This window comes from Brachyistius frenatus, unplaced genomic scaffold (assembly GCF_029030835.1).
Source record: "Brachyistius frenatus isolate BFR_SWC_R1_liver_20210118 unplaced genomic scaffold, ASM2903083v1 Contig_30, whole genome shotgun sequence".
Taxonomy (NCBI): Eukaryota; Metazoa; Chordata; class Actinopteri; family Embiotocidae; genus Brachyistius; species Brachyistius frenatus.
The window spans coordinates 2,621,364-2,645,352 of record NW_027210629.1 but is presented as its reverse complement, the minus strand read 5'-3'; the positions used below and the strand labels follow the sequence as shown (position 1 = coordinate 2,645,352).

General features: G+C 40.2%; 1 protein-coding gene across 2 annotated transcripts in view; it reads left to right on the top strand.

Moving 5' to 3' along the window:
• Positions 1 to 678: 678 nt before the first annotated feature.
• pde4d (phosphodiesterase 4D, cAMP-specific) overlaps positions 679 to 23,989 on the top strand; it is a 138,133-nt gene continuing 114,822 nt past the window's right edge. The window contains exon 1 of one of the 2 annotated variants that reach the window (XM_069699534.1): positions 679 to 693. Coding sequence is in view for 1 of the 2 variants with exons in the window: in XM_069699526.1 (XP_069555627.1) it covers positions 7,772 to 8,070 (299 nt within the window). In the remaining variant the exon portion in view is untranslated. Of the gene's footprint in view, positions 694 to 7,771; positions 8,071 to 23,989 lie in introns of those variants that run through there. The other variant, XM_069699526.1, reaches the window with a different exon arrangement.

Below are 23,989 nucleotides of genomic sequence, written 5' to 3'. Positions count from 1 at the left end.
GTGGGGGAAAAAATGGGGGAAGAAAATATAAAAAAAATATGAAAAATTGTCTAATCAACCTAAAAATTTCACGCCCCCCTGCAGTAACTCTGCGGACCCCCTAGGGGTCGCGGACCCCCTGTTGAAGACCCCTGCTTTCGTGGTTTACTGGCTTACTTTTGAGCCTCATTGGAGCGAGCCGCAGCGTGTTATTCATATGGAAATCCAACAAGATCCTTAAACAATCCAAAGGGGAACTCTTTCTATTTAGCATATTATTGTTACACCGAGCTACTAGTATGACCACAAACTCTCTCTAATGTCAGTCCTGTTTCTGATCTCCTGTTCTCATCACTGTTTGGATATTTTCTGTCTTCTGTGAAGAATCTCTAAATGCTTTCTTATTCTGAGTCTAATCTGATGTACCTCTTCCTTGAGTTCAGAATTCACCTTGCCTTCTTTCGTCTTCCTCTAGCTGTCCAATGATTCATCCGACTCCCCAGAGCCAGGGCCCGTCCTGTGCTTTGAGCCCTTCATGGTGAGGAGGCTTTCTTGCCGGACGATCCAGTTGCCCCCTCTGGCCTTCAGACAGGCAGAGCAGTACTACTATGAGCGTAAGCCGGAGCCAGACACTGTCACAGTTCCACCACGGCCCACGACACTGCCACTACGTACTCCGCCACTCATCGCCATCACCTCTGCTGACACTATCAGGTAGGACTGTGTGTGTGTGTGTGTGTGTGTGTGTGTGTGTGTGTGTGTTGTGTGTGTGTGTGTGTGTGTGTGTGTGTCTATTTATTCATTGGATTATGAGAGTTATGAGTGAGACAGGTGGAGTGGTTTGATGGATCAGCAGTAACTGTTTAAAGAAGCTGAAGCAGACACACACTAAGTACCTGTCACTGTATTTACAGGCTGAACCCAACGTGTTTAAACATTTGCTTTTCATTCACCTATTTATACACACAGCACAACTGAGGATTGAACCGCTAACCTTACGATTAATGGGCAACATGCTCCACAATTTGAGTCACAGCCGCCCTGTGTCTGGTGTACACGATTGCAGCCATTTGCCGAAGCCTGCCGCTCACTCAGATTTTGTACATTTGTCTCAGTTCATGTCAATGCAATGTAAAATAAACCTAAAACTAGCTTGAAAGATGAAATTCATCACAACCAACGCACCTTGCAATGCTGTCCATACTTAACATAAGAACAAAGACGGCTTTCAGATCAGTCCCTGTTTTCTGCTGACACTCTATCCCAACTTTACCTAAAAAGAACTCATTTTTAAACAGAAAATAGAAATACACACGGCAGAATTTTTTATTATGATAGATTACCCAACCCATGTAACTTTCAAGTCTCTTCAAATTGAGTTTTGTATTTTAGTGAAGTAATGAGAAACCAAACGCAGCCTGAAAAGAAATCAAATACGGCATGATTTGGAAATTGGTTGGCAGTGACGGAAAATATGCTTGCTATGTGGTCGAAAAACACAGAAACCATTTGTATTTAAGCTCTTCCTTTCTGGCTCCATGCTTTTAAAGAGGTTGACTCATAAAATATCAAAGCCTAATACGTTTCTGTTGGTCACCATGTCCCTCACTAAACCGTAAACTGAAACATAATAATAAGTTAAGAGAAAACTCTCACAGAAAACTACAGCTAAAATCTGTCCATTCTTGTTACAAAGAATACAACGTTTTGCTGTGTGGATTTGATTAGTCTAATGTACAGTACACAGTCACCATATATATATATTTAATTGGTTTTCTAGCCATAATGATGTAAGCGTTTGTGTGACATTTCGTTTAACATATCATCCAGGCTGTAGACCTTAAACTCTCAGTTTTAGAGAAGCGGTAGCATTTATTATTCTCAGAGTTTAATAACAAATGTATGACAAATGAATGACACCAACAGTGTCGACTCACTGTCTCTCCGTACCTGGAGATTGTGCGAGTCTCTCCAAGCACAGCTACAACTGCTGAGAGAAGAAGCACGCCCTCTCCAGAGAATGCTGGAGAATGTTTCGGAGCCATTTAGATGAAATGAGGTTTGGCAAAAACAGACACCGAGTCTCCATCCAGCTCGGTTCTCTGAGGTGAACAGAAACAAATGTGCCAAACAGCATTCTGTATCAGAGATTGTGAGCCAATGGAGAAGTCATAATTTGACTTGGGGAATGAGACATAACCAGTTTGAAGTGGCATATAAATTCAGTAGTCAAACGTATCCGTCAGAAAAATTCCTTTTGTCCCGAGTTATTATCGGACATGGAAACGTGACAGAATCCTGCATCAACCCAAGGGAAAGTGGTGCTCCTCTGACTTGCCTTTGATCACAATGGCATGCTTTAAAAGGCTCTTTATGACACTCATACCCATCGTGCTACTTGCATAACACTGTTCAATGGATCAGCTTGTGCCATATGACAAAGAAAATGGATCAGCTTTCTAATTTCCCCCTTTCTTACTCTTTTTTTTACTTTCCATCTTTCTCTTTTTTTTTTTTTGAGGATAACGTTCACTGTCTCTCAGAAGGAATGAACACTAGATAGATGAGCAGTGAAGTACAGCTTACTAACGAGACCCGTGCTTGTTATTGTGGCTTTAATTTGAGAATATGTTATTTGGTGTTGAGAACAAACTAGACAAGACAAAAGTGTTATTGACTTGTAGACGTCTTTACAGAGACACAAGAAAAGCTGCTGTCAGTTCTAAATGACATTTTCAGGCAGGCAGTGCAATTTTCACAGCAGCTCCGATCCACGGTCGAACTGACATTTTCCCCCCCCCTCTTCTTCAGCATTCCTGCTTAAATATCAAGGGCAGGTTCATTCTCAGACATACAGCATATTATTTTCTTTGTTTTGGACATTTTTGTCTGCAGCTGAAAGCATCTCACATCTACACGGTATCAACTTTATCACTGACAGAAACTGGAGAAACAGTCAATACTGAATAATTTATTATGGCACTGTGATAATGTCAAAAAGTGTCAGACATGAGATGTACAGCAGAGACTTCTGTGAATAATTGTCAGCAAACTTTTACGTGAACTTCAGAAAAGAGCAAACTATTCCCAAGTGTGCACCACTGACCACTCTTTGGCAATTGTGCTACGCAGGCTGGGCAAAGAGTTTGCGGTTTGAAAGGTGGGCTGAGTGATTCTTTGTAAAAAGGCAAAACAGGCCTGTCACAGTCTCCACTACTTCAGACGCTTGTATTGGCTATTTTCAATGGTGTCATAGCTGTTTCTTTTCTATTGTTTTTCTTGAAGGAGAAATTGAAAAGCTAATGGAGGTGTAATATTGACAAAAAAAAATAAAAATGATATCTCAATATTGTCTGGGATTTTGTTGATGATAAAAGTCTTGTATAGGACTAGCTTGCGCGTGGTGATACAACATGGGGTGATAATTGTTGTTTAGTAATAACATTAATAAAAGGTACATTTCTTATTTGAACACTGAAATCACCCGTGCGAGTTGTATTGTTGTCATGGATAGTTGACTCCCAAAGATTTGTTTTTGTTTTGTTCTTCATATTTTCGGTGGTTAGTCGACAGATAATGAAACCCGTTTGTTTTTCAGCTGTTTTTAATGCCAACATAGTTTGCATACTGCCATCTTGTGAGCAACCTCCGTCTTTTCAGAGCCAAACCGCCTCCTTGTGAGCGAGGACGATCTACGTCTAGCGATTTAAGTTAACCAAGTAGATTGCGAGGCTCGCGGTGTCAGTGTTGTGTCTCCTGGCGCTGTTTATTTATTCATTTTTAACTACACTAATGCATTTTTTTTTTTTTAAGGCAGCTATATTAACTTAACTTGTGGTGTGGTGACCATGCGCACCTCTACCAGCACTCTGAATGTACTCTGAATGCACACGCACAGTGGTTAACCCCACTAGTCTGTATGCAGCCGTCAATACGTGGACTCTCCAGGCTCGTTTGTGAATGTTTTTCAGTGACGTACTCCATTATGTCAGCTCGAAAATCCTTAAAACATTTTTTTTGTTCTTCTTAATAGGTGTAACGTCATGTAAAAACATTCTAAAACATGTTTTGATTGTCACCGCAAAACATTTGTATAATGTTTTAAAGTGAATGTTATCCTGCACAAAAATAATACAATTCTCTGTGTATTTCAAAAACAAACTGAAAACATTTGAAGAATTGGGGCCTAATGTACTGACAATGTTATGAACAACATTTTAAGAATGTTAACGCAAATATTTTGAGAATGTTTTTACACAATGTTATCCTGCCTTTTAAAAAGAACATTCTGTGAACTACAAAAAACAAACTTCCTCCTGAAAATATAACTACAACATTGCATAATGTTCTCAGATTGTTTTTAAAGCTAAAAAAAAAAAAAAAAAAAAAGCACCTGTGTATCATCATAGGCAATATACAATCACAATTACTTTTATTATCTTCCTTTTCAAAACTACTGCCTGCACTATTAAAAAACAAAACAAAACACAATCCAGTATGAAATCACAGTGTGTTGTTGTGTAATATACCGTGTGCTTGACAACATTTTTGGCTGTGAATATGTAACTGTTTATTGATTTTAATCCACTCAGTCATTTCTGACTCCAAAAAAGCTTATCCATTAAACCCTGAGTCACGTTTCATCATGTTAAAACCCCTCATCGAGCAAATCTGACTGCTTTCATAACACAGCGTCGTAAGTGTGATCAATTAAAGGGAAATAAATGGACTGCAGGGAGGAAAATAGGTGATAAGAAGAGTATTAACAAAGGCCATACATCTTAACTTTGCTTCAGGCTCGATTCATCTATAATTCAGCACAGCGGCGAGGAGGAGACGTACAGTTGTGAAGCTTTAAGGATGGAAGACGTGCCACTTAAACTGCTCCAGCTGCAACTGCTGAGTGAATTTAGTGACATTAACTTCGCACGCAGCTAAATGAGACTGACTGCAGTATTAATGGAAGTGCCAAAAAGTGGCACGAAGTAGCGCACTGCTTCCATTAGTTGTTCTCATTTAGTGAAAACAAAACAATGTTTTTTTTCCCATTGAACGGTAGCCTACCAGAGAAGTTGTTTTTGCCTGTCCTCAGTGACTAGAGAACACCTAGTATCTACCAACAGTATGAAAGCTTTTGTTGAATCTACAGTATGAGAAAGGCAAGAGATTTTGACATCATTTCTAGCTCTTAGTACCAAAAAAAAAAAAAATACACAAACAGATACTGATTTTGCTGGCGGATAGACGTCCCAAGAAAGTACGTAAGTATATAAATAATATTAAAGTGGTAGATAGTGGGTGAAATGTTGCTCTGTTCACATACACACAACTGTTTTATTTAAATTTTTTTTTTTTTTTTTTTTTTTAAGGCTAACTTTAAAATTGCATCACAGACAAGGCTCAGAGATGAGCACAACACGTTACCGACAGATCAACAAATTAGCTAACTGAACACCCGCAGATGTTAACAGTATAAAACAACAAACCGTCAAGTTACAAATTAACTGACAAAAGCTGGAACCGATGTCCTTAACAGTATTGGTATCAGTATATTGATTTCCCAGGCACTTGGGATTTCATCCAACAAGTCCTTTTGCGTTATGTCAGAGATGAGTTCTGAAATGAAAGTTTTCACACACAAATACGCGCAGATTACATATACAGATGTACGGATCTCACTTTTCTCCCCTGATCCCAATCCAGTACCTCTACTGTTTTGTCTTTCTTCATTAAAACACTGTACCGCTCACTGTGTGGAACTGATCGGGTTCATTCTCCGATGTGTAAGGGAACCTGAGGCGGCACCCGGACATTACCTCTTCACTACAAGTAGAAACACTTATACAAAGATAGTTTTCCGGCTTGTGCCAAGTGTAATTATATTCCGGAAGTTTTATAAAATTGTGTTGCGACTAAGAGCGCACTTAATTTGATGAATCAGTCAAGCTAGGCTGATAACCTGCTCTGTTTTAGTTCATTATTGAATCAGTCAGGTGGAATCACGAATCATTGACTGCACTATAGTTATCTGAGTCACTATCACATTATTTCGAACCGTCTAATTCAACATAATAATAAGAGAACACACACAAGGGAATAAAACTAAAATTACATATAGAATACACTAAGAATATTTAATCATGCTTATTAAAAGCATTTTATGGCTTTAAACACTCACGTTATATTGATCACTGACAGATTTATGTATCGACAGATGCTTTGTGTTTACAAAGTTATTAAATCCAGTGACAAAAATTACGCAAGGTGCGTGGATATGAAAAGTGGCCAGCGTGTCGTTCGGTGAAGGTGACTCCCACTGCATGTCGGGATACCGCCTTCCGCATGACCTTGTTTAGGAGTGCAGTTCTGCAGCACGTGTTGTTATTTGAGCATCGAGCATCCAAGCAGTGAATTATGGTTAATTTTGCCAGATAAGTGTGGACCAATTCCAAGTCCACACACGTGGGATGTGCGCCTGCATCGCATGCCTGTGCTCGTATTCCTCTTTTGCTCTGTGTGCTCCTGCCGCCATTACACTTACCTGCCACTTCAACTTCCAGTCACCTTCTTTCTGTGAAGATTACATTTCTGCCGGTAAAGCAGGAGAGATTACATTCCCCACATGGTTAGTTTCCAGAGTAATGGGCTTGAGCTTTGAGGGAAGTGTAGGGAGAGGAAGGAAAGTAAGTAGTAGTCCCCTTTCCCCTGGAAATGATGGGAAACGGAAGAGAGGAGGAGAGACTTACCAAGGTGGCTGGATGTTTGCTCTTCTCTGTACCCTGTGGACGTCACAACTGCCTGTGATGACACACGACCCGTGATGGCTCCCAGCTTAATTGATTACTGTGTAGGTGAGATTATTTTACCCGCAGTGTGTTGAATGTGTGCCGTTATAAAGAGGTTACTAATTTGGTAAATTCTTCACAGTGTATGTCCACTCCTCCAGCACTACAAAAACGGATATTTTGTGAGAGATGGATCTCATTTGGACTGTTGGGTCATAAAAGTGGTTCAGTGTTGTTATATGATTTGGCCACCTGGCTGTCTGCCCACTCCCACATCCTGCTTTTCACTCAGGGAAGGATTTCGGGGGAGGTGCTCTGGGTGAGTGCCTCATGTTTAATGTATTAGCCTGTTCCCTATATCCCGTCGCCGCTTGTTCCTGCAGGGGACTTGAGAAAGGAAGATCAGTTGTCACGTCTGGACCTTTTTTTTTTTTTTTTTTACGCACTCTATGCATCAAGTTAACCCGACGGTTTACAGAAGTTTGCACGTTGTGGGGAGACTATCCCCTCGTTTGGACTGTCCTGGACTGAACACCTTGCACTGTCGCAGGAAGAGAAGCACCTTGCAGAGATGGGCGTGGACGAAGAAAGCTGGGAGCGCTTGGAAACCAACTGAGGGAGTTCCTCCTCGTAGTCAGGAACACTTTTCCCGTCAAAACTGCAATTATAGAAGTCGACCTCGTCATGCGTAAATGGATTCAATTTTGGCTCCGTTCATTGTGCTCGTGCATGGTGTTGTCGATAAAGTTGATGGAGTTAAACTCACAACGTGAGCTCCAAAAAAACAAACTGGACGTAAAGCACCCAGAGTAAATAAAAAGTTGTCTCAAATACGTCGAGGGTTATATATATATATATATATTTTTTTTTTTTTTCAAAAAACACCTGAACTCGCAGTGTTATCAATCCCCTCCCATCACCCATTCCCGGGGCCATTACATTTGAATGCTTCCTAAGTGTAAAATTTCTTTATAACAAATATTTATAAAAGTAACGTGGCGAGGAGGATGGACCCCGCCTGCGGGAAAGTGGGGACGGCGTCTTTGGTCGCCGGCGGCGGAACCGGCGTGAGTGCAAAGGCGCCCAAACATCTGTGGAGGCAGCAGAACCAGGCGACGCTCTCCCCGTTCCACCACGCGCTCGTAGTGCGCAAGAACGACCGAGTGAAACAAAGAGGCTTTTCGGACACCGAGCGATACCTCAACCCGAGGAACATGGACCGGACTTACGCAGTGGACACGGGGCACCGACCCGGGCTGAAGAAATCCAGGATGTCGTGGCCGTCGTCCTTTCAAGGTCTTCGACGGTAAGGGCAAAAGGGAAACTGCTTCTTTCTTTTTTTTTTTTTTTTTTAATTCCCCTCGATGAGGATGGGCGTTGTGTGCCTGACTGACGAGCGAAAGCGGAGAAGTCTTTCGGCTCGTATTTAGTCCCAACTTTGAGGAGGTTACAGTGCTTTTTTTTTTTTTTTGTGGCTTTGCCTATGCCCGACCTCTGTTTTACATCACTTTTTTGTTCCACACTGTTCAAAGCATTTACTATGCTGCGATGATAAAGAAAGGACGGATAAACTATAGGCTGTGTGCAGTCGAGAACTGAAGGGTTGTAAATATATGGACATATTATCATCATAACAGCGCTGCCTTTGCTGCCTCTTTTTTGACAATTAAAAACACACTATCCCACACAACTTCCATTTGTTTTATTATTTTCAATAATAGACAGTATTACAGTATCTCTCAGTTGGCAGTTTAATCTAGGTCAGGGTGATGTGTCAACCTGGAAAGGATGGGTTAATTTCTCAAACAAGAAAGATAATGAGGCAAAGTGAAAAGGAGTCATGTAGGGAGTTGTCACAGGCATTTGTGCAGATGTTCATAGCCTTTAGGTAGGCTACATCTGGCACACCGGGCAGGCAGAGACCTATTTTGTGTACAATGACAAAAAAAGAATGATGTAAGTCAAAGACAGGCTTAGACCAAAGGAAGGTCACAGGAAATATTCATAAGTGCCGTACCCTGCACACATCACATCCAAGCAGCCTCTTTTGTATCCGTAAGATAGTGTTTAGTGATTATGAGGGATTATACCACTTAGTTTTATTATCTGTAGGTAGCCAAGTGTTCATGTTTGTAAGTGTTACAGTCTGCTCTCTGTGAGGGAAGGAGATAAAGTAGGACACCTTTACTGATGGTGACCACATTCGCTGAAATGACACAAAAATCTGACTCACTAAATATAATAATATTAAAAATCACAGCGCATGTATGACAAGTGCAAGGTCTTAAGACGTTGCTTGCGCATGATAATTTAACCAAATCAGCTACTGTAAAAATGACGGCAGTAATTTTTTGTGTGCAAAAACAACAGTTTTAGTGAAGCCTGCCTGCAGAGAGACAGACACAAGAGCAGCTCTGTAGGCTCTGGGTGTGTGGGGAAATGTTTCTGCTCTAATTACTCACTTGTTCTGGGAAAGAGGGAGGTAAAAAAAAAAAAAAACCCAAAAAACACGACCAAATGAAATGAAATGAAATGAAATCTGAGAAGGTCACCTCAGGTCCCTGGCTTAAGTGACCGTTGCGGATTTAGGGTTCTGTCAAATGGCTCGCTGTTTCCTTTCTGTCATCTCTTCTTTATGAATGTTGGTTCAGATATGAGTGACACTCGCCTACAGGTCCAGTCACCAGTCGGCTGTAGGAAGTACACCGGCCTGTCTGGCCGACACACAGGGAATGGCCCCCTGTCACGGTGGCAGAACAGTCACAACAAGGAGAAGGAAGGAGGGAGGGAGTGGTGAAAAAGTGGTGCGCTGATTTAAAAACACCAATCAGATGTTAAAATATTATAATCAAACCTTATTGATTCCTAAATGTAGAAGGAAATCCCCATGCAGGTACGCTGCATCCAAGATCTTTCGAGCTCTTTTTACGTTTCCTTCAAGGAGGGACATTTTAATTAGATTCACCCAAACAAATCAAATTTCATACAGAAGGCTAATTACATAAGAGGCACGTTGCGCTCCAGCACATACAGTATACTAACGCCAGGCCAAATCAAATGATGGCCCTTCCACACCGCAGCCCAGCGCGCTGTTATTTGCAGATGGTCAATAGTGGCGAGTGATTGGTTGTGTATTTTATCTTGCATGTGTCCATTATCTTCGTTTCAATGTCTTCTGCCACATGCGGCGGGAGGGGGTGGGGGGATGTTTCATCTGACGTGGGTGTCAATAACTTCAGGGTGAAAATCGTTAAACCCTATCATGAGACATTGTTCTCAAATATAGTGCAGGTGATTACGCGATGCACAACATATTTCAAGACGACCAGAAGAGCAACCATTGTGAAAAGCAGAACAGCTGCAGTTGCATTAAAATGTGTGTAGTGAAGGGAGCCATCTCTGCCTCAAAGTGACTCACCTCTTTTCATTTTGTGTAAATTAGCTTTACCTTAAACCGAACAATAGCACCTCAGCAGAAAAAAAGACGAGTAATGTAAAATCCATATTCCTTTGTTTCATAAAAATGACCTCGCCTGGCATTCTGGCTAACGGGTCGCTCATTCAAACCACCAGTAAGTTGCCTTCGTGGAATTTACTTGAATTTCTGTATTCAAGAGTCCTTCAACAGCCATTATGAACATGCAGCCAAGCTAGGTCTGCTCGTCAAGGAAGACAGCTAACTTCTCCTCAAGGCTGCAAAGCTTTTAAGCTTTCAGATTCTCCTCAGCCTACACAGTACTTCCGTGGGATGCACGTGTTGTTTACATTTGAGCCACGCGTTTGATCGCCTTTTCTAATTAACAAGGCTGCTGCAGAAGTTCACATATCTTTACATGGAAAAACCCGGCAATCAAGTTGTTGCTGCAAGTCAGGTAAAGAAGACATATTTCCTGATTGTATCCGACACGTATAAAGAACTTCTGCGGCAGTGCCCCAGTGGAAAACTAATAGGAAGTGCCAGCTACTTTCTCTACACATACAGTTGAAATCAATCTCGTGTATAGAGAGAGACAGCGAATCTCTCCCTGAGAGCACTGCGTGTGTCTGAGTGGCTGGTTTGGCGCAAAGTCCAGCAGCCCCTAGGTAGAACACATCACCCGGATGTGTCACTATGCAGGCAGGGCTTGGAAACTGCTCAAGGCTTCTGTGAGACCTCAGCGAAAATCTGGAGCAACCTTTGATGACGGGGAGATGGCATTTTTCCCATCCCTCTCTTGCTGCCGTCCCTGCCATGGGGACGCTGGGGGGGGGCTCTTTATCTTTGGAGATGTCAGCGAAGAGGACGATCACGAGTTCTCTTCGCTCTGTCCAATCACAATCAAGTTTTGGCTGTGCAGTGCGTGGAAAAGGAAATGTCAAAAGAAAAGACGGTAATACATGTAAAGAAGGAAGGGAGAAAGGAGAGGAGGTGCTCCATCTGGATACTTTGTCCCCTCATCAGTGACAGATTGGAATCCGTACCCTTTGCTCTCTCTCTCTCTCTGCATTGTAGTTAATAGCTGTTGATTTTCCTCCAGCCAGTCCTATTGTGAATGGCATTGCCATAGTGAGATTTTTTTTTAGCCAATATGAAGAGTAACCTACCCTGGCTATGCCATTAGATTAGATTTAGTGAGCGAGACAGGGAGTGCTATTGGGTACACGGCTATATATAACCCCAGTTATGGACATAATAATGGCCTTACCGCATCGGCTTCTGTAGCACTGTCCCAGTAAACATCTACTGTATGGCTGTACTCTCAGGAATGGGGAAAAATGTCCAAAATGTGCTAATGAACATATTGCAAACATGGTACTAAACTTTTCATGAGCATTGATCAGTATCAAACATCATGCAGCTTGGCTAATGAAATGGGTCAGGAGTGATCATTTCTGACTTGTTTTTTTCTGCTGTGTTTAGTGTCACAGAATGAAAGGCAGGCAGAGCTGATAATTATGTGAATGCCGACTGGTTGTCAGGGTCTTATTGACCTTCTCATTCAGGCAGAATGGAAGGAGTATTGAGCTTGCTCTTTAGATGAGCTCCGACTTACCCGGGCTCTGAGAGCTGAGCATTAGGAAGTTACTGATGCACACATATTGGAGTGAGAAGTCAATTTTTGCCCATTAAACGTAAAGTCAAGCCACACCTACTTGGTCACTTATTGTATGGGATGTACTAGATTCGCAATTGATAGTTAATCCTTTTAGTTATGTTATAAAAGAACTATCGTAATGAATATATTGTAAATATATACATTATTTCCAATGGATTATTGTCTTGTATTCAATCCAGGAACATAACCTTGTAATGCAGCCATAGATCGTGAATTCTTGTGAAAAAGAAAAAAAAAAAAAAAGTTCAGATATATCCTCATCCACAGTATATGCCCTTATTAAATAAATAGATAGTACTTTGTGCATATAGAATGTGTTTCAAAAACATATAGTATACAACTAGTAAAATAACATGCATTCTTAGAAGTGGAATCAGTATGGAACACAACTAAAACACTCATGGTGAACCATAAAAGTCCAGGCCACTTGGCAGCTATTCAGAATCCATTAGCAAGTCTCTCTCATTTGTATTCAGTGTTTTCGTCAGTCTTGTATGTTACAAAGTAGGCCTGCAAGATAAGAGAAAAATGTGCAATGTGCAAAAACATTATTCAACATTGCAATGAAAATATGAAAAATATACAAGTATTAAGGTGTGACTATCAGTTGTACAGTTTCTCTGTTCTTTTTCACTCAGGTACCTTGCTAAAATAGACCTCAAACACTTGATAACCTGTGCTTAAAGAACATATTTTATTGATAAAAATGCACATTAATACCTAACCAATCAATTCAAATATGAATGGCATGCCGCATGTATCCAGAGCTTCATCTGATTGGTCAAATGTTTGCATGCCGAGTGTGAATTCATGGAATGATTTCTCTTATTAATCATTTTTAGGGATGGGTGCTGAACAAAGGCATCTACTATCGAAAAAAATACCTTTTCATTTGGTACTAATTTTCAACATCCATTTCTACATCCACACTGACACACATTCTTTCTAAAAGCCACAACTTTTTACTCTGTACCCAAGAATAAATGTGCGTTTACCATCAGCAGGCTTTACTTGGGAAGCTTGCCGAAGTGGTTAAAATCTCCGTTTCAACTTCGGTAAATCTTGTATTAGGATGCCTTATTTCACCTTTTTCAAACACAGTTTTGGTTTGAGTTGTGTGCGCTGCAGTAACTAGAGGCTTTTCTGTGCACAGCCAACTAGCTGGTGTCTATAGATAGCATGTGACGCACATATGGAACATTGGTAAATTGTAGGATATAGCAATTGCTTCAATGTGAGGCATTTAGGGAACATCAGTAAATTATAGCGACGACAAAAATACGTTATCCTGTCTCTCTCTAAGTATCAGTTTACACTCTTTCACACTGACCTCAATGCATGTCTCCATTGTTCGTTGTTCCTTAGAAATAAGCAATGGCATTTGATGCCTGGGTTATATGAAGGTTTTGCGTTGTAAAGGGCTTATTTTATCCTGTTATACTATCTTTGAGGGGACATCTTACAGAGCTGTGAAGGACAATACAGTCTGTGAAAAGGGTTTACCCTTACATTAACAATTCCTGTAAATTCTATTACCGTTATATGTGGATGCGTTTCATTTTTTTTTTTTTTTTTTTTTTTTTTGCAAGTGGGGTGGCTGTTTCTATTCTACTGGATTTTTTTTTGAATATATGTTCTTTGTAACGGACTTCAATAAGTCCCTAAATGGTGTGGTGATGCAAGCATACTGTATGTTGACACTACAGTACAGTAGGTGCTGTACTTTATTGTAAGTTGGGAACTCTCAAGCACACAAATACAGTTTAGCCGCCTCTGATGCTCTGCAGTACAGCTTGAAGGGACAACACATCTGTTCCATTTAATACCTGCAATTATGGTGTCACAGTTAAGAGAGTGGTAGCACGAATTGCTGTCTTTTTTATAAGGTTAAGACCAACAATTCTGTGTGAGTATTAAATATTCCATCTATGTCCAATTCAACTTCTATATAAAGGCACAAACTGCAGTTTTATAAGAGAAATGGAGTTGTACACTGAATAAGTCATTTTCTTTACCAAAGCAAATAACACTTAAAAATGATCTTCAGCAGCTGGGAAAATGAACGTTTAATACACACATCCATTATTGTACAGCACTGCTTAAAGGCAGGTCCGGTGGCGTCTTGCTTTGGGGGGGGACATATTTATCCACTGTCCCACAAAAAAAAAACACAGGACATTGTGTGTGACTGACTCTGAGGAAGTATTATTGCTTCATAAAAGCTCTGCTGAAATCTCAAATAGAAACAGAGCTCTAACAGCGTATCAGAGAGGACTTGTCATCTAATTTTTACTACCAGGAACAGGCATTTGTTTTTCATAGACCCCCTGTGCGGCTTACTTTTCCTCGCTGGTCATCTGCGAGGCTAATAAAATGCATGAAGTACAGCCTTGTAAGGGGCTGAAACTGATACCAGGTGATTCCCTGAGCTCTTGGCAGGCTGTGCTGTACTGATCATATTGCACTCAACAGGGCGATAAAAGACTTTCACTGGGCAAGCCACTGGTCTGGTCGAGCGTCTGCTGATTGCTTTAAAACAGACAATTCAGTGTTATCGGTTATTTGTTATGTCTGTAAGGAATCAGGAAATTCATTGTCTTACAGTTCACTGTAGGTCTTTAAATGCAGTGGAAAATGTATTTTTATTTGATAAATCTTTGACTCAGGGTGCAGCCAAGGTTTTTCGGGGATAGGTTAATGTTTTCAGTAAGTATCTTGTTAAGAGAGCTAATAAATAGCCAAGTGAGTGTATTGCTTTAAAAATACAGGAGTGGGAGGAAACATTTTCATCAATTAACAATGTTTCCAGAAGTGATTGATTCTCTGTGGAAGCGGGTGAAAGTAGGATTCTTATCTTCGTGGGTGGGAAGGAGTGAGTTTTAAAAACAGCCTTGTGCAGTTCTCTAATGTACACCATGTTCTTTCAGTGGCATGGTGATTAAGTAGACGGCACAGGGAGTGCTATACTCCCTCATATCTGGTGATGTCATGGTGAATACATATGATCTCACCCTGTGGTGGGAATAGAGCCGCTAAGCAGCAACAGATAGTAGTGGTGCAGAAATGAACCAACAATAAACAACCTGGCAGCGCGCTGTATGTCTCCCTGGTCACCATTTCATACACCACCCCGGAATGAAGGAGGCTGTTGTGATAACTGTCAGTCATGCTAGGGTTCAATACACCATGCATGGTGCTTGGTTTCTCAGATTATTTCCCTCAGCTTTTGATTAATAATTTTTTTCCCTTCGCCAATTTTCTTTCCAGCTCTTTCAATCAGTTTGCTCTCCTGAGATATATTTTCTCCGTCTCTTGATTCACTGACGCAGACATGGGCACGCTCACAAATATAAGTTTGGTTTGTGCGCATCAGCTCAAACGAACATAAAGTCCCTCCCCGGATTTCATCTTTATCCTCCTTCTCTGCTATTGTCTCTCTTTGTCTCTCACACCTGCGACTTACATCTATTGATTCCGCTTCCTCTTTCAGCATCTTGGTCCTGAATGGTTCACCTCCGAGGCCCACGTGTCTCCTGTCGCATCTGTCATCTCTCATCTGAAGTCTTGCCACACACGCATTTGAAATGTAGCACGCTCCAGTCATGAATCATGAAAGTAACCCCTGCAGTGGATCTTCATCCTCCTGAATGACTACCTTCCTCCAGCTCTTCTTTAATGTTATCAAAAGCTAAAGAAATTAGCCACAGTTTTCTTTTTTCTCCATCGGTATCATGGAGAATTTCCATTGCTATTCAGAACATTGTGGCTATTACCATTCAATTTTGCATTAAAAAGTCGAGTTTTCCTTTGAATGTAACCAGTTTCATCATAACCAGTAATGTTGAGGTACTTTTATGGATTTCATCAAATATTTTGAGAGGACCGGAAATGAGGAGTTAGAGGGAGAGATGGGAAGTGACATGCGTATTGTGTTGGGATGGTTACCATACCTATTCAAGCAAAAACGCTATTTAATATTAGCTCCGAATTATTTACTATTATTTGACCCCCACCCGTCTGCACTCTAATTACTGTGCATAGCTGTGGTAGATTGATGATCTGATAAATTTACCGGGCAGAATTTGCACTGCACCTCATCTTTATTCATATTTCAAAGTTACACACAGAGCTTTTTAATGGCTATAATATTTGCATGTTTCTGCTGTTTGCACTGTGACATCTAATCTCACAGTGTCACTATTATATTTGGCAAAGTGCAGCAGTCCAACAGCAACGCGTTCTACTCGTCCTTTTGTTGTTCAAAGGTGGCTGGCAGAAAGCTTTTAGGTTCATTACAGCTACCTTCTGTTGGCAGTAACGCGTTACAGCCAGATGCACCTAAAAACGACAAATACGGAGGACCAATTGTCCTTCTATTTGATTAGATTTTTCATCATAATGACTATTTGAATATTTGGTATCAATAGCAATACTGCTTATCGGTACCAAAATGTATATATACTCTTATCAATACTACTCTACAGTGGTACAATTTTTTTTTTGATAAAGACATAACATAAAGATGAGACAAGATTGAACTATATTTTAGCGATTTTAATGTCAATGACAATCCAATTGGTTCTTCTGGGTTTTTTTAAGAGAAAAAAATGCCAAAATGTACCGTATATATTGAATGACATGATAGTCATAACGTAAATATAATTGAATTTGTATTTAAGGGAAAATAAGTTGATGGTGATGATGGTGACACTAATTTGCAAATAACTGAATGCCAAGGCTTGCTGCAGTAATGCAACAGCTTTTGTGCTGTACAGTAAAACATCCCTGGAAAAACACAAGGTCATCTGTAATTTGCATTTTTGTTTCCTTGAGACGGATAAGAAAAAAAAAAGCTGCAGCCCATCTGACAGTGCATGCATAATTCATGGTTTATCAGTTACGTAGCGGTACTGTGCTTTGAAGGAAATTCATTCAAAACATGATTCATAGGATTTGGACCCAAACTTAAAATACCCTGTTTTTTTTAACTTGTGACTGTATTAGTCATAAATTGGTAGACGTTGCAGTGAAATGACCTACGCCACAGAAACGTCTGCTATGTTCTTGTTTTCTTAAATTTGTATAATTTTCTCTATTACGGCAATCACCTCTAAAGTAATATTCCACAGAGGGCTGAGGCGTTCGTTTTCAGATTTCCCATTTAGCCTTGAAGCGTTGGACAGCTGAAATAATTTGCTTGTCTCTGCTGGGGATGTGCTGTTGTCCACAAAAAAAAAAAAAATGCAGGAAAAGTGATGAGGCAACTCATGTGCAAGCCATAAGTGTGTTTTTAGTCCGATACATAACATAATGATGGACAGTGGAAAATTGGATTGTAACGCAGCAGTCAACGTGAAGTTTCTGTGACCACTGTGATGGAGCTGAATAAGTTAATTCATGCTCTCTGAGAAGGATGCTTCTGGCTTTTACAGCCTACAGGGTGTGTATGTTTAATATTGAAAAGCTTTTTGGTAGAGTAGCAGTTTAAGACCATGACTCATGAGTTGAATTTATGTCACTCTGGGGATTTGACTGTCTAATAAATCGGCCCAGGACCATATCCTTATTAACAGGAGATGGATTTCGTACGAGTCTGTGGGGAAGAATGAAGAGGCTGCTCTTAAAGCCTCCTATTACAGAGCCATTAGTAGACTAAGTGACATTGTGTATCAATATCTATATTTACACGTGACCAGAGAGAGTCCAAATTTGTTTCTTTGCATATCCAATCAGAATCCTATTGGCTTGATTGACTCTCCGCATCCCATACTGCAAGTGATCATCTGACATTGTGTGTCCGGGCAGCAATCCTCATCTTGGTCTCATCCACATTAGTTGATGTACTAATGATATTGCACCTGGAAGTAGAAGTAGTTCATATAAATGGGCTTGCTTATTAACCGCATGGTAATGTGGATCCATGGTGCAGGTTTTATGACAATAAAGAGACACGAGGGGGCGGAAGAAGCGGCTCGCCTGCTTTTGCTTTCTGTTTTTCATGCAGCTGTTGCCACTGGTATCACTGTCCAGTGAGAATTGTAGTCCAAAAAGACCAGCTGTGACTGTGTGATGTACACGCAAACTTTGGCATCAAAAGACAAAAAAACCCATAAACACCTGAAATCAGATCAGAGCAGTCAGACCTAAACAGATTTGAAAATATTTAATGAGTCGAATTTCAGACCACATGTGGTTTAGAATGGATTCATAAAAATGGAATCTTTTGTGATCTTTAGTTGTTCAGACTTGCTACATCCGAGCAGATTCCAGTCTAATATGCACTGAAATCGGATTTTGACTGCGAGTCTGAACATAGTTTTAGTTTGACCTCATGTAACCCACAGGGATTATCCAGCTTTGCTTGATTTATCACTTTTATAATGATGGTGAGCTACCTGAAAACAAAACAAATCCTTCTACAGTTATTTCCAGTAATTTATTCTTTGCATGTCCAAAACTAAAAGAACATTTTTACATCGTGATTGTAAGTGTATTATAAAGCTTTACTGTTGCCAATATTAAAAGATCCAAAAAGTTGTAGAGTAACTGAGAAAACACCATTTTTCATTTCAAACAATGCAGTTTAGGATCCAATCCATCCTCTATGCTCAGCCACAATTGCTAATAAGTTTGAACAACTACATATTGCCTTAAACATATGATCATAGAAGTACACCATAACATTGAACAGACTTTTATAACACAGGACAAATGAATGATGGCTATATGTCTCTGTAAATGAACCAGAAATACTGCTAAACCCCAACTGGCAGTGAGTAAACTATGCTAGTAGCATTAAAGTGATACTCTATCTGAAGTCTGCCTTTTTAATAACAAGTACTAAGGTAAGTATTTTATGGAAAAGAATATTGTGAATTGTGGAGTATTTCTTCAAGTCTTGGCCACCTTTACAAATACTCATTTCTGTCCTAGCATTTATTTGTCATGTCACTATGACCTTCATTACATCAGTGAGAATCATGCTTTTTGAAGGCGAACTCTAAAGAGAGATATTATGCTGTAAACGGCACAAAAAATCGGAAGTGTCACTGCCACACAAGAGTGAATAAAAACTACAAAGGAAGGCCTTTAGCGTTCACCTTTCACAGACTTTGACACTTGACAGCACACATCAGCAGCTGTTCAGAGACGTACAGAACATTCGTTCCTGTCTGTCTCACAGAACGGAAGTGATGCGAATCTGTATGGAAAACCAGTAGAAACCAGCGCTGCTCCCGTTCTACATATTATTGACAATGAGTTTCCTTCAAAAATTCCATGCCTCAATTTGTACTGTTAATCTGTAATGCTCAACATTAAGGCCAATTATACATTAAATTAGATTTAGTGGTAGAAATATGAAATAAGATCCGTCCTGTTTGAGGTTGCATTCTCCCTGAATGCATTCACAGAAGGTCACCTTGCTCATTTGGGAAATAATCTCCATGGCTACATTAGTTAGAGGGGTGCACTGATTTCATTAGTGATGAGATCTCATGAGGATGCTTTGAGGACAGTGAGCAGGAAATAAGAATACGGGGAGATTATTTGTGGAGAGCAGAAGAAGATGGAAAAGTTCTTGTTTAAAGCAGTTTTCATTTTCTAACTTGGTGCTCCACATATTTTTTTTTAAACTTGCAGGCCTGATGGGGATGATAGATTTAATCATTTTAATGTATGTGGTAGGGATGGGTCATGGTTAAAGAAACTTGTCTTTTTTACTGGTGCCTGGTAGTAATGCGCCACTTCCACCAGAAGGGTGCAGCAATTCACCTAAAAGCGTTTCACCAACTGCCAGTAAACAAAAAAAAGGAGGAGTGGAAGTTGTTTCTACCAGTATAATGTATGTGGTGCTGCAAAATTAGATGCTACGGTACAAACAGAAGACGCATGCAAAGACGTCTACAGCCGCTAAAAAGTTCTATGAGGAACTTCTTCAAAAGAAGAGATGCAGTGATTGTAAATCAAGGTTATTCCACCAAATATTGATTTCTGTTAAACCATTATTATTGTGTTGTTTAAAAATGAATATGAACTTGTTTTCTTTGCATGATTAGAGATCTGAAAACACGGCATCTTTTTAGTTATTTTGACCAGTTGTCATTTTCTGCAAATAAATGCTCTAAATGACAATATTTTTATTTGAAATTTGGGAGAAATGTTGTAAATCCGGAGAAACTGATCAATTTGAAGTGGTTTCTTAATTTTTTTCCACAGCTGTATATATCGCCTGTCTGCATCTTTAATTTGCTGAGTTAATGCACTAAATGCAGACATACAAGGCAGAATAGATATAAGTTTTTTTTTTTTTTTTTTTTTAAGTCTGCTGCTTTGTTAACAGTACACAAAATTTGGTATTTCAGTCCATATCTGGCCTTTTTGGTCATCATTAAGTGTGCTGTTATTACAGCAGAGAAAAGAAATGCACACAAAAAAACCCCACTACTTTAACATGATTCAAGCTCAACCATTTACCGCATGTATGCGGTCACTTGGAATTAGGTGTAGGAGGAAATAATATCACCATTATGTCATCACGACAAAGCAATAAAGAAAATGTATGAAAACTTAAAGGCAGTTTTAACAAACAACCACCTTCTTTAATAGGGTTAAGGTTATTAGAATCACTAATAAAAGACTTGGTTAGCCCTCAGCCTGACATTTGCCACTCGTGACACACGTGTTATTTTTATTAAGAAGTTTGCCTGGCAGTGGTTTTCATGCAAGAAAGGAGTCACGGAAAACAGCTCACATTGTGACTACAGGAGTTGTAGTGGCCCTGCTATTTTTGCCACACTTATTTGGGTTTGATGTACATTGACAGAGTGAGGCAGGGCTGGGGAACATGTGGTAGTTACTTACAATTGATCTATTTTCTTCTAGATGCAGCAGCAGTAAGAAAAGTGCGATGTGTCTGCTGGGCATGTTGGAGCACTGGATAACTGTGCCCTACTTCCATCCTCTCCCTCTGGAATGCCCTACCTGCCTGTGTGCATTTGCATCATTTATTGCAAGATGACTCAAGGCTCAGCTGTAACATATCTCATATTCATATTTCTGAGCTGCGAGGGTTTGGAAATATGAAAAAAAAAAAAAAAAAGCTTAACGAATCTTTACCAGTTGAGACACTACTGAATTTTTTTATCTGCTCATAAAGTCAAATGTGAAACCTTAATTAATATGAATATTGATCTAGTTTGGGTTATTTTTTTCTATATTTTTGGACCCTAAATTCATAATTCAGCTAAACATTCTTAAATATATATTTCAACGTGCAGTGGCGTATGACTTGAAAGCACCGTCACAATTTGTCTTCCCTTTCCTCCACTCGTGCGACATGCTCGTCCTTGCTTGACGTTAAGACTCTGAAACCATACCACTGACCTTTCAGTGGGTGGTCCATAGCACAAAGAAATCTCACTGGCATCTTAACCCACTTTGTCCCCTCTTGTTATTATCATACGCCGCTGTCATGACTTGCACCAGCTGCAAAGAAGGGGTGTTAAAGGTAAAGAGGAAGCAGAGTTGAGAGAGAGGGGAAACTATTTATTATTTCCATCACATTGTTGAAAATCCGCTACTTTTGAATCAATGATGCTATAGTTAAGTATCTAATAAGGTGAATCCACTACTCTCACCTGCTTTAATTCTGCACCTACCCTGTGTGCACTGTAGTGTGGGTTTATAATCACGGGCTGCACAGTTTCAAACATATTGGACGTGAATGCCATTATGATCGTGGTATGTCCGCTAGCATATTTCCCCTGAGTCAGTATTTAATGAGACTGCAAGTCTGTCCATCATATTGAATCATTTTTTGTCTTCTTGCCATCATCAGAGATTTTCTCATGCAGCACACTCTGTAAACTGGGTCATACCCAAGCGGCAACCAGTGGTGATGTCACCCATTGGTTTGTGAACGGCCGTTATGAAGCCTGGAGTTCGGAATTTGGCCGGCAGCATCTTGCTGGTCCGAGCGGTTTGGAGCAGGTAGTGACCATATTTGGGCGTGCTAGGCGGGAGCGAGCGGGGGGGGGTCCTGACTCGATCCGATTGGAAACGCCCACCGATAGCTGTAACCAGACTGCGTCACAGGCCTGTCAATCAAGCCATCTTTTTGAAGCTTATTTTATCAGCTTTATTTTATAATTATAATCAAACTAATCTGGAAGGGTGGGATTAGCAAATGACAGAGAAAACTTGTGGAGACATTTTATTGATTTAGGATTTTATGAGAGAAGTTGAATGTAAGTCTATGGAACCGGAGGCTTTTCGGAGCCAACCTCTAGTGACAGTCGGTGGTATTACAGCTTAAGACACTTCCGCATTGGCCTCATTTTGCAGACCCGGAAGCTACTTCAACTTTTATATACAGCCTATGATATGATATACCCCTGAACTTAAGGACGCTGTAACGGTGTCTACGTACCATGTTTAAAGCGCTGCTGTGAAACTCATCTTCAGTGTGACCAGTTGCTTCTGTGGTATGTATGAACAAAAAGAAAGCTGATACACTCAACAAAAATATAAACACAACACTTTCTCGTTTTTGCTCCCGTTTTTAGGGACATCGAATATAGGTTCATTTAATTGATGACATTTTGAAAGCACAAATACAAGGGTAGATCAATCAGTCAAACTCTAGGAAAAACATTGAGTTCAAATGACCCAAGCTGTGGCTATAGCATTTAGGTTCTCCCAACATGACAGGGCGCCAGTTACTCATTAGGCACGGAGCACAGCACCGTGACGTGCACGAGCAGTCGTCCCGGATCTTATTGATCTCCCCTCGTGTCATGATGAGATCCTGAGGCCCACTTTTGTGCCATTCATCCGTTGCCTCGTTGCAGCATGATGGTGCACGGCACCATGTTGCAATGATCTGTACAGAATTCCTGGAAGCTGAAAAAGCCCCAGCTCTTGCGCGGCCCGCATGTTCTCGAGACATGTCACCCATTTGGCATGTTTGGGATGGACTGGATCGGCTCATAAGACAGCATTTATCTAATTCCTGCCAATATCCAGCGACCGCAGAGCTATTGAAGAGGAGTGGACCAGCACTCCACAGGCCACAATCAACAACCTGATCGACTCTACGAGAAGGCGTTGTGGCGCCCTGCATGAGGCAAATGGTGGTCACATCAGATACTGACTGGTTTTCTGTCACCCTGCCCCCACTTCAAGAGAAAATGCACATTTGTAGCTATATGTGTAATTGTGGAAAATACAGTAAGATATAAAGATAAAACTACACATTTTAGAGTGGCCTTTTTTTGTGTGACCAGTACAAAAAAAAAAAAAAAAAAATACAACTTTTACATTAACTCGGTAAATATGGGAGCAAAAATAAAACTGTTGGGTGTACTTTTCAAAGAAAAGCTGGTCTTTTCTCCCACTTTAATTTTGTTTCTGGAGTTTGTCCTTGCCTGGTTTGAGATTGGTGTCCTTATCACAAGGACATGACATGATGCAGTTCCCCTTTTCAAAGCACATGTAAACACTTCAGAAAAGTGGAGTTTACCATTTTAAAAACATTTTACTCAGAGAATGAATGTTAGTGCCATTTAATCAAGCCTACATAGACGATGTTGAGTCTGAATGCGACATATAAAAGAGGCTGATAGAATCACTGAATGAATTATATTTTTTTATTAAGTTCAGAGGATAAGATGATGACTCTAGTCTGTACTGTCAATGTACTCTGTAACTACCCTATAAAAGGATATACTGTTGCAGGGAGACAGTGATTCATATATATGTAAATTACTATTAAAGCCATGAACTGTTTATCACCTTTTTTACAATAAGTATGACCATGAAGGAAGTATCTCTTGTTTTCTGCTTTTCACTCCGCAGATGAAGCTCAGCCGTGACATAAAAAAAAAGTAGAGACGTGAGAAGTGGAGGCTGTGTAGTGAGATACAGAACACAGCACTGCTTGATTTATTTTGCTTTGAAGGGCGTGATAACACTTTATACTATGGAGAAATAAAGCTTTTTTATATTGCAGGAAGACTATTTTGGTGCAATGCAGACAGGTCTAGTGTGTATTATGTTTTTCTTCCTCTTAAATTGGACATTTTCTTTGTTCCACGTAAATAGTCGTTGTGGTCCAAATTACATTCGGAA